The sequence below is a fragment of the Diabrotica virgifera genome, chromosome 1, assembly GCF_917563875.1.
Source record: "Diabrotica virgifera virgifera chromosome 1, PGI_DIABVI_V3a".
Lineage (NCBI taxonomy): Eukaryota > Metazoa > Arthropoda > Insecta > Coleoptera > Chrysomelidae > Diabrotica > Diabrotica virgifera.
In genome coordinates, this window is record NC_065443.1 from 72,530,036 (window position 1) to 72,541,427 (window position 11,392).

At 32.4% G+C, this 11,392-nt stretch overlaps 1 protein-coding gene across 1 annotated transcript in view; it reads right to left on the bottom strand.

Moving 5' to 3' along the window:
- Positions 1-2,890: 2,890 nt before the first annotated feature.
- LOC114325465 (rap1 GTPase-activating protein 1-like) overlaps positions 2,891-11,392 on the bottom strand; it is a 535,080-nt gene continuing 526,578 nt past the window's right edge. Inside the window, exon 7 of the mRNA XM_028273546.2 lies at positions 2,891-11,067. Coding sequence (XP_028129347.1) covers positions 10,927-11,067 — 141 coding nt within the window. The 3' untranslated portion in view covers positions 2,891-10,926. The remainder of the gene's footprint in view (positions 11,068-11,392) is intronic.

Genomic DNA, 11,392 nt, shown 5'->3' on the forward strand with positions numbered 1-11,392 from the left:
GAGGTTTAACGCGAATATCAAGGACGTCATTGGTCAATATTCACTTTGAGTGGTCTAGCCATCTTTGTCTGTCACATGCGCGGGATTGCTTGGTTAAAAGAGATAGATAAACCACCGATCGACTGTCCTCGCGGCTATCGCATTCATAGACATATTAACAATAGACCAGGCTTGGGATATGCCACTCAATGCATCGGGGTGTAAGGGCGGAGTCCCATGTATCCGATTTCCGACATACGAAAGTCGTCTCTTTTCCTAGTTGCTATTTAGAGGCTAGTCACATGGTTGCGATTGTCTGATACGAAATCCGTATAAAAACTCTCAATTTTTTGTTTATTGTTTGGTTAGTTTATTCAGTTTATTGTTGTTTTACTGTGCATTGGAAATAGTCCCTTCTCCTGCTTTATAAATTATTGTGCTTATTATGGATAACCTAGAAGAAACTATGGAAGAGATAATATCTCCAATATCTCTTCCATAGTTTCTTCTTGGTTATCCATAATAACCACATATTATACGAAATCGAAAATGTAGGACTTGTAGAAATTTTTTTGCGAATTAAAAGAAGCCGACAGAATAATAGGCTTTTATTAACTTTACGAACATAACTTCTTCATTCAACGTATCATCGAAAATCGGATACATGGGACTCCGCCCAATGCCAATATCAAGTACGGTGGTCTATACTCCGTCTACCGAACAGACGGAGTAATCACGTGAATAATTTAAATCACAATATTTCTTGAAAATACCTTTACCTTTTTACTCAAACTTTCATAGAGATATTGGAACGTTTCCAGTCGAAGGTACTACGGACCATAACAAATACACCTTGGTTTATACCTAACAGAGAAATCAGAGACGATCTTCAAGTAGCCACAGTAAAGGAGACAGTGACTGAATACAGCAGCCGCTATTTAGCTATTTGGTAAAATTAGAAAACCACCCTAATAATCTTGCACTAAACCTGCTGGATAATAGTGAGCAGACTCGGAGACTGGAGCAGACACAAACCACTGGAGCTACCACATAGGTTCTAAGCCGCAGTGAAGTGAAGTGTCGTGCAGTGCAGTGAACTACTTACCCTTTCAGGGCACAGTCCAATAATTTAAGAAGCTAGTGGAGTCTTTGTTTTCACAGGATAACAAATCCAAATTTATACTTACACCCCTTTGAACAAACAACTAACATGCTTATATTTTTTTTAGATATTGATTGCATGTAGTGAATAACCTATAATAAAAAAAATCATAATTCACAATTTCATAATATATCATTTTAAAAATAGTCTAATTGTAAAAGTGGATTGCTAAAGTTTGTGTCGTTTATTTGTTAACAATTCTATCTCTGTAAGTAGATATGCATATCAAAATAAATACAGATTTGAAGTTTTGCAGTCCATACAGGTTGAAGGTTCACATTTCTTAAGATACTCAACTGAATTTTTTTAATTCTAAAAGCGGTCTACTGCGAATCCAAAAACACGGTAAATTACCGATATTTTGCTTTGCATTACAGATATCGGAAAAAGTTATTTGAATAAGTTGTTCCAAATAATATTCTAATCCTACATACCAAATTTCATCACAAAATTCGCACTTTTAGTTTTTTCATTATTTGTATTCAGGATTCTAAAATCGCAGAGGAGGCTGATGGCGGATTAAGCCAAGCGTCAACAGACCCGGATCGTACACAACGGATTTTAGTTTGCCTTACAATGATTGCCAATAATGCGATCCGTACGATGCCGATCAGTGGACGCGGTTACATAAGTTTCTGTACAAGGCAAACTAAAATCCGTTGCGTACGATGTGGGTCTGTGGACGCTTGCCTTTAGCCGCAGCCGCCCTTGCCCAATCTCCGGGCAGCGTGTGCGTTAAGGGGGTATGTAAACGCCACAGTCAAAATGGTTGGTGATAATAGGAACTAAACGTTTAACAATTCTTTTATTGTATATAGAGAGATTGTATATAGAGAGCGGTGTTTTGAAGTTCATGGAAATGAATTTTGTGTATATATCAAAATTAGGAATCACATTAATCGGGCATTCAAAAAAGATGTGGTTTAGATCCTCGAGGCGACCACATTCACAAAAAGGATTATCTTTTATATTCATTTTATACAGATGTTGTTTTGTTAAACAATGGCCTGTGCGCATTCTAATGATGGTGGTAGTGTGTCTTCTATTTCTATATGGAAAATTTGAATACCAAGGTTTTGTGGGAAAGAAGTCTTGAATTGTTTTGTATTGCGAAGTCTTCTTCTGGACTAAAGATTTCCATTTTTCTTGGTACTCTTAACATGGTATTATTAACATTGACATTATATTTTACGACTTCTATATTGTCATTACATAGAGTATGTACAACTATAGAGCAACATCTACTTTTAACGTTGTATATTGTAACAGAAACATAAGCCGATTTTAATTTTACTCATATTTTGAGTACACAGAATCAACTTTCGTTGGAATTTCTCCTAGACGAATAGACGGAATGTGACTGCATATTGTAGAGTCCCTTTCGTCTGCTTGCCATATAAATTGTAAAAGGCAGAGATTAAAGATTAATTACCAGAAAGTGGTTCCACGAGAATTTTCAGATTTATTGTTTAGATCTGTGACTTTTCATTTGTCTCCAAATTATTTTTATTTGGTAATAATATAACGCAGGGGTTTTTAATCCTTTTTGTTTCCGGAAGTTATTTCTATTTTTATCTGTTTTATCCTGCTTGTTGGTTTCTATAATTTTGTTAATGTATTTGTATTATGTGCTCTTTTACTTTCAATTAATTATCAGTTTATTTGAAAGAGTGTTGAGTTCGAGATCCAAAAAACTGGTTTTCTGTTTTCTATATCTAGACAGGGTAGGTACAAATAATAAAAACCAAATTATGACATACATATTTATTAGGTTTTGATGCAGCAAAAGTATCGCCATTAAGACAAAAATCAAGGTACATAAAAACAGTTAAATAACTTGTACAAAAGAACACTTATGTTTATTGCAATCTTAAGTAATAATAGAAGCATTCTTCTAAATAAAAAAGTTAATTTTAATTACAAAACTGTTCAACTATTCAAGTTCAGATAAAAGTTCTTGCTCAGCGTAAACAAAATCAGTTTATTTAGGTTTTAAAAATAAATATATCAATGCATAGGTGTTAGTTTAGTTGAACCGAAATAAAAAGGGATTTAGAGAAATTATAAAAATCGACAAATGGTAATTATATTTTATGCAGTAATTGGATATCCCAATCTTATATTTTTAAATCTATAACACCTATAGATAAACTATTACATCCTTACAAACTTCCAAGTAATACAAAATCAATGTATACAGAACAGAAAATTCATGATTAATCGTAATCTACGGTGTACATTCTTAAATGGAAATATCAGAAGCTTCTACAGGTTAAATTAGTTCTTGAATAGTCGTTGAAGTTCGTTTTGTTTTATATTTTAAAGAATACTCGATATCTCAAAAATATTTGTTAGTATTTTTGCCCGAATTTTCAGATATTTCTTTCGTTATGCAAGGACATTTCTTCGGAAAACAAAATATTGACACACGCTAACATAAATGTTTAGTTATATTATTAGTAATGAACATGGAGGTTTCACAGATTAAGTAGGTACTCTTACGATTTCAGGTAATAAAGAAGCGTTAAGCGAATTAAGTTTAAGAAAAACGCAATGAAAACTGCAACTCATTCCAGGCAGCAGTTGCTTGTAGGCAGTCGTTTAAAGCTGTTAGGCTGTTCACTGTTCATGGTGTTGAAAATGGAATAAATAAAAATTTTCGCAAAAAAGTAGTTTTAACACCGATTGATCTTCATTTGTGGTTTGTAAATATGTATGAACGATTAAATTTCTACCATAAAAGAATGGGCGCCAAGTTTAAATGTAACTGTGAAAGTGCTAAGACTAAAAACTGCATTTATATCGAAAATTATCTATAAGTTTTGCCATATAAAAGGAATTTTGCTAAATGTCTATCTTGAGCTGGGCACAACTATAACTGGACAATATACTCTCAACTTCTGAACACAGGTATTTGTGAAAATAAATCTGACATAAAAAAATCTTGTTTATCATGACAATGTACCTGCCCCCGAAACTGTTTTGGCAATTAAGAAACTGAGCGATCTGCAACATGTGTTGCTGCAGATAAGTACTTTGTAGCACTTTCAGAAGAACACAACAGAGAGAGGATAGCGGCATCGGAACACCGCTGGATGAATGTATCAATAACAGAGTAGATTATGTTGAAACAATTTCTTTGGATGCATAAGTTGGCATGTTTTTTCGAGAGATCTGCATTATGTCGGTAGAATATCATAATCAAAATCATATCACCGATGAACGGTAATATAGTAGGTTATTATTTAATATTGTGAAACTTTTCGCTAGTGATGTGTATCGATGATCGTGTCATTGTGTTTTTACCAAATATGCATTTAAAACATCATTAAGGACAACACGGTATTAGTGGCATCAACAGATATTCAGAAGAAAGTACAAATAGGTATCTGTAGATTGGTCCAGCAAATAAAGAAACTATGTTTTTCACTATGCTGTATTTTTCATAGTTTGAGTTTTGTTAAATCAGACCTGAATCCTTCAACTTATGAATGTGCTACCAGGTAAAGATATTCCATCCAATTGCCTGGTTTGTCTTTTTTTACAACATTCCAACAGTTCTCCGTTTCTTTCTCTGAAGTCTAGTATTTTGCGAAGTAGCAGTATATTTTGTATTTAAATGTAATAATACAAGTTTCTCATTATTTCTCGTTATTGTATGATGTAATAACCTTGTATTTAGTATTTACGTGACTTCATAATTATCTGCACTAACTGTTATCCCGACAATACGGAATCGCAGTGCGAAAATAGGCCTATTCATCATGCGACGAGCACAAGCGCAGCCTCCATGTTGAAACAGCGGTAATTTAATTGGTTCGTGCTCTTTTGATGAACAATGGCTTGGAACGCAGTATTATCTCTATCGTATTTCTTTTTTTTTTTCAAGAACTATACTTTCTTTACTAATTATGTGTTCACAGGTATGGTCCTTTTGATAGGCAATTTTCAGTGTGTCACAAGTGAGAGAAAAAAAGGTAAGTCCGTGATAATACACATTTATAACATGACATTTTAGTTAAATCTAACAGTGACAGTTGTCAGAATAGTAATCAGCCAAATATGAAAAAGGTATTGCAGTATAACCCATGATGCTATAAATAACAAGATAATATATTGCACATCCTGAAGTCGTGACGTAACTGGAGACCAGCAACTTCGTAATGGTTCGTAATCATTCGTAATGTCCGATTAGTTTGAATTGTTCTCGGTTGTAAGCTAAGTGTATTTTATATTTTATTTATGTCAGTTATTTTGACAGGAATCTCTACATTACATTTTTTTCGAATACATTGAAGTTTAATGTTATGTTGCTAATTGAATAATTTCATCACATAATGCATACAAATCCCAGTTAATTTTAACAAGAATTCAAATACAACTTCCGGTCACCAGTTACGTCATCATGCGCGAACTCGGATGTATTTGAGCTACGGGAAGATACTGTCTCGTTATTTATAGTATCATGGTATAACCCTTTTATTTGCAATTTAGTATAAAAACAAATCAATTGTGTTTATTGCATTTATAAAATGGTATTTTCTTTGATTTGTATAGTTTTATAAATTATACAGATTATAGTCGTATATATAATTCGTAAATCATTGTTTGTTCGATTATAGCACCATCTATCAACAGCTAGAATAAATGTTAGAAATGACTGTAATCACGGAAATACGTTTTTTTCTGTCACTTCCAACTTAATGCGTTAGAAAGAAATCGAAAAACTGTGACGCACTGAAAAGTGTCTATGAGAAAGAGATTACCTTAACATGCTTGTTCACAAAAAAACAATAGCTGATACTGAAGCATGCGCACAAAAAAATACACACAAATAAAAAATCTTTGTAATTAATCCGTCTGAAAATAAAAAGAGAGCAGAAGTCGAAGTATGACAGTTAGTAAAAAGCATTGGAAATTATAATAGACAAACGACATTTTTAATATATTTATAATCATTTTTGTTTAAAGATTGATAATCAAAATAGTCACATTCAACCAAATATTGGTATATTGTGCAACTGCAAAACGTCCCGTACTTTTAACATCTGAAAATTCTAGCAGGTATAATAAAATTCTAAGTCTGAATTTACAGACACAACACACATTTTCATAAATGTTTTTTAGTTAACAAAACATTTTTCTCTAAGACGAACTGGTAAATAGAAAGCGAGTGTGAAACTGTATGTACACAACCTACAAGATACATTCATTCTAACATTAGTAATACATATTGCAGTTGAGTTTCCTTCATTTCGCTGATATTCTTAATTTACAATACTGGAAAGCCAAACAGTAAAAAAATACGAAATCATTTGATATACACATCTTTGTTTTTATTGTAGTGATGATCTCAGATGCATCACTTATACTACAATATTTATGTTGACAAGAAGTTCATAAACTCTCTGAGACTATCAGATCAAAATATCAATAAAAAAATAAATCCTTCAGTTTTTGTTTTGTCTAAAACCTGTAACATATACAGAGAAATATATTTATTTGTTTTGTCAACATTGGTTTTGTGTATAGTATATTCCATGAATATACGACTGTTTTGGATTATCGCGACAACGAATATTTTACTGTGCAACATAAAAAGTACAAAAGTAAATGTCTAATATGTCTAATAATTATTAAAGCAATTTACTTTCGTACTTCTTATGTCGCACAGTAAAATATTGGTTGTCGCGATAATCCAAAACAGTTGAATATTCATAGAATATACTGTATACCTCTGTTATTAAGTATGTATACAACTTTTCTAAAATTGATTTATTTAAAAGATGAACTTTTCGAGAAGTATGTTAAATAAAGTAGCATAACAAATAAGCAATACCAAATACTATAGACTGTAATACATACAACTCTTGACATTTCCCATTAATTTTGAGGAAGCAAAAAAATAGCGCCACCTAGCGGTATGAGTAGGATAACCAGAGCAATCTAACCTTACATTTATAAAATTGCTTTATTATTGTTTTTGTATAAGTGTTTGAACTATTTTTATTTTAATTCAATTTAGCAAACTTAGTTTGTTATTCAAAAATTTTTAAAATTAAATTTGAATGTTTACGTCAAATTTTACGTTGTCAAAACTTAGTTCAACTCAAGCCAACAGTGGCGCTAGTGGCAACGTGCTTGCACATTTCTGTGGGAGTTGGATGTATTACAGTCAATAGTATTTGGCAATACGTTAAGATTAAGGGAAAAGGCGCAAAATTCAACATTTTGACGCCTGTCAAAATTTTCAATATGTTTTAAATGTATTAATTTTTTTCGAATCCTGAGAAAACTAATCAGTATTTTTGAAAAATTTAAACGCAGAATGGAAGACTACTTTATTACCGAGGGCCGAAAGGCCCTTAGAATAAATAAAAAGTTTCTTTTGAATGAAATATTTGCAAATACAAATCACACTAAATTTTCTCTTTTATTTTCACCCGTGTACCTTATTAAAATAAACATTATAGAAGTTTTCAGGGACTTTCGGGAGTCGGTAATAATGTAATCTTTCATTCTGCTTTTAAATTCTTCAAAAATATTTATTAGTTTTCTCCGGATTCGAAAAAAATGAATACATTTAAAACACATTGAAAATCTTGACATGCATCAAAATTTTGCATTTTGCTCCGTTCCCTTTAAAGAATATACGAAACAATACAAATATCAGTGAAATGAAGTAATCCCGTTGTACAAACTTAAAAAACGCAAGAACAAAGTAAAAATAAAGAATCTATAACAATATATGCACAAACTAGGTTTTTCTCGTTATTCTCTTTTCTAAATACAAAAAACTTAATATCTAATAAATACTTTGTTATATACACCTAGTAAATAATTTTTCTGAAACAGAATTTTTGGGGAATGTTAACTTTGGTATAATTATGATTACCCTAGGAGACAGGTTTCACTCTGTAATGGGTTGGAATTTGTTTAAATTTTACTAAATAAACAGAGTCTTCTTTCACAGGCATTAACTGACCAAGTAAATGTTGTTAATTGTTTTGAAACATGATATTCGAAATGTAACATGTCACTCATAATGTCATAAACTTTAAAGTCACGCTTGAAACTTCACGAAAACATTTGCATGTCACTCCAAAATTTATCACACAAAAGTGTGTCGAATCACTGGGAGAGCAACAAGATAATAATAAAAGAAAACAAGAAAAAGCGCGTTATTATCTTTTCGACGCCATATTCGTAAACCAAAGGATCGAAAAGTAGAGAGAGTAAGAGGCAAGTCGTATCGCAGTAGTACAAGACCCATGAAGATTTGATTGTAAAACAGGAAACATATGTGTAGCGGGCACAACACAACTAAGAAGAATGGACAAAAACGTACCAGTGTATACGTAGTGACAATAAGGACAGCAAGATGTCATCCTGCAACATCAACCTGGAACATACCTATAGTTTGTTCAATCCAAAGACAAGCTCGAGGTCATAGTTTCATACACATGATCAGTGGGTGTATCGTGTTGTCACAGGTCGTCATTGGTTAGAAATTAATTTTTAACCAATGACAAGCGGAGACGGAACGACACACCTAACGATCAGGCGTGTGAAACTGCGAACTTGAGCTTAGCTTGGGAGTGAACGTAGTACAATAATCTGCATCGGAAGATACGTTACAACAAAGTAATAACAAATCAATCAATCTTTAATGCGTTGAAAAGGCAGTTACGATATCTGCTGAATATGAAAATGAAAAGATATGTTAATGAAAAATGCAAGCGTATTTGATAATATTCATTATCATGGAACATAGAGGGCTTCTTAAACTAAAATATTGAAAATATACGAGTAATGTGCCGAATATAAACCCCTGAAGTATCTCTGAAGACTCAAAACAATACAACTTTACTTGGCATATTTATATTTTCAAACATTTTCACTCCAGAAAAATCCAACATGGGAACTACCAACCTTACTCGCCTAGGGTAGCTGGTAAACTTTGTATTTTCATAATAATATACATAATAATTGTACATCAAATAAATTATTTAAAAACTAAAAATAAAAATCCTCAAAAGAAAAAGTAATACAAGTTCATAAATGTATAAAAATATCACAAAACAAAAAGAAATTGTTGTATTAACGGAAATATGAATCTTTATGTGATGTGAATATATTATTGTTATTTTTTTATGACAGTCAGTCTCACTTTATTAGGAATAATCTAGAGTTGCAAATACGTTATAAAAAAAGTATTGAAAATGTATGTAAATACGAAAGTTTTTGTTAAACCATAGTCCTAGCCAACTAGAAGTATTAGAGGCACAGATATAAAATATCAATATTAAATCAAATGATGTATAACACAAATTAACGCAGGCGTGGATTTATTATTAATACCACAGTATAAAGGCGGGTTGACATTACTAGTGAATAACGAACATGGCTCACGCTTACGTATTTTGCCCGTGCTATTGTTAGATATTCTATTATCTATTTTCAAACTCAAGCAGTATATTTGTATCTATGCATTGCATAAATACAAATGTAATGCTTGAGTTTGAAAATAGATAATAAAATATTTAACAATAGCACGGGCAAAATACGTAAGCGTGAGCCACGTTCGTTAGTCACTAGTTATGTCAACCCGCCTTAATGCTGAAGAAGCGATAGGGTCACTCCGCGAAAATCCTTTGTTATCTATGTTCCACTTTGGTGACGGCGCATCAACAATTTTAGTCCTTTGCGCAGATGAATGACAGTTATCGTTCGTCCGCTATAACTTTCCCATGCGTCACGATTCATTTTCAAACAAATTAACATAAAGTGAAACGAACGACGATGTGTATATACATTTTGTATACTGTATATACTGTTTTGTGTAGGTACTGTAATATACTACACACATCAGCGTACGTTTCACTCTATGTTTTGACTTAATTTGTTTGAAATTAAATCGTGACGCATGGGAAAAGTTATAGCGGACGAACTATAATGATTGGTCGTTATCGTCGCGCATTTAAAATTTTGTCTTAAGAGTGGATTGCAAAATTGGAACTGTCAAAATACGAGAGTGAATTAACTGATTCGTTATCATTAAACTGTGTTTAATAGGGCTTTTCATCGATTGTCATTGGTTTCGAACTTCTGTCATATGTTGTATAATATTAATATGCACGGATTACACGAAATATGACAGAAGCTCGAAACAAATGACTGTGAATGAAAAGTCTTTTCATCTACTCTCGTTTGTTTCGAGCTTCTGTCATATGTTGTATAGTCTGTATATAATATTCGTATATACAGATTATACAACATATGACAGAAGCTCGAAACAAATGAGAGTCGATGAAAAGCCCTATACTACAAGTAGTATTAGTAGATATTTTTTTACCTTTATAATGAACTGTTTATTTTTTGATACAATATAAAATGCGCCTTTTGCAATAAATAAGGATTCGTTTTTTCAAAGTGATATTTGGAAATTATTTTTATTTTTAGAATATTTCAAAAATATAACACAGAATTATTTATTTTAAAAGGACTAGCACTGATTGCTTAAAGTGAGACAACTGTGTATAGAGTGTGCGGACATCTAATTGACACTTAGACATCTATGTCTCTAGACTTAGATTATATTCTGTAGAAAATATAAACTAAACAGAGTGTTTTAAGTTTGTATATTGTGGAATTCGGAAAGTGAGACAGTCTATATAAACTCTAAAGAAAACGGAAAACTGAACAAATAATATTAAGGAAAAGAAAATGGCTTCTAGAAGAGTTTACAGTAAGTTTTGAGGCTATAAGAACTGAAATAATAACATTTACATTGGAGATCTGTCGCCATTGGGGCTGTAATCCTTCAGTAGTTCCCGTAGCCTTAAAATTTCCTTGGTAGCCTGGGCTAGGTCTCCTTGAAGACCTAATTCCTTTTCACGCAATCTTTTTAGATCCCTCTGACAACTCTGAAAACAAAAAAAAAACATATAAGTGAAAACATAATTACACTGTTTTAGAATTTTTGCTTGCAATAAATTTAGTCTGCAACTGCGGCAGATATTAGCAAACGCGAAGAGGGACCTGAAGTAGACATAACCTGGTACGTATAGTTCCCCTTAACCACTGATAATCTTCTTCGAACATCTGCGATATATTAAGAAGTAATGTGCGCCCCTGGGTCCATTGGTTGGTTCAAAGCGGTATTCAAATGTTTAGTTGGTCTGAGAATTTTTGAACTTATTAGTATTGAGTGCTAGTAAACCTGGCCAGTAAAGCCAGTTATCGGAGAGG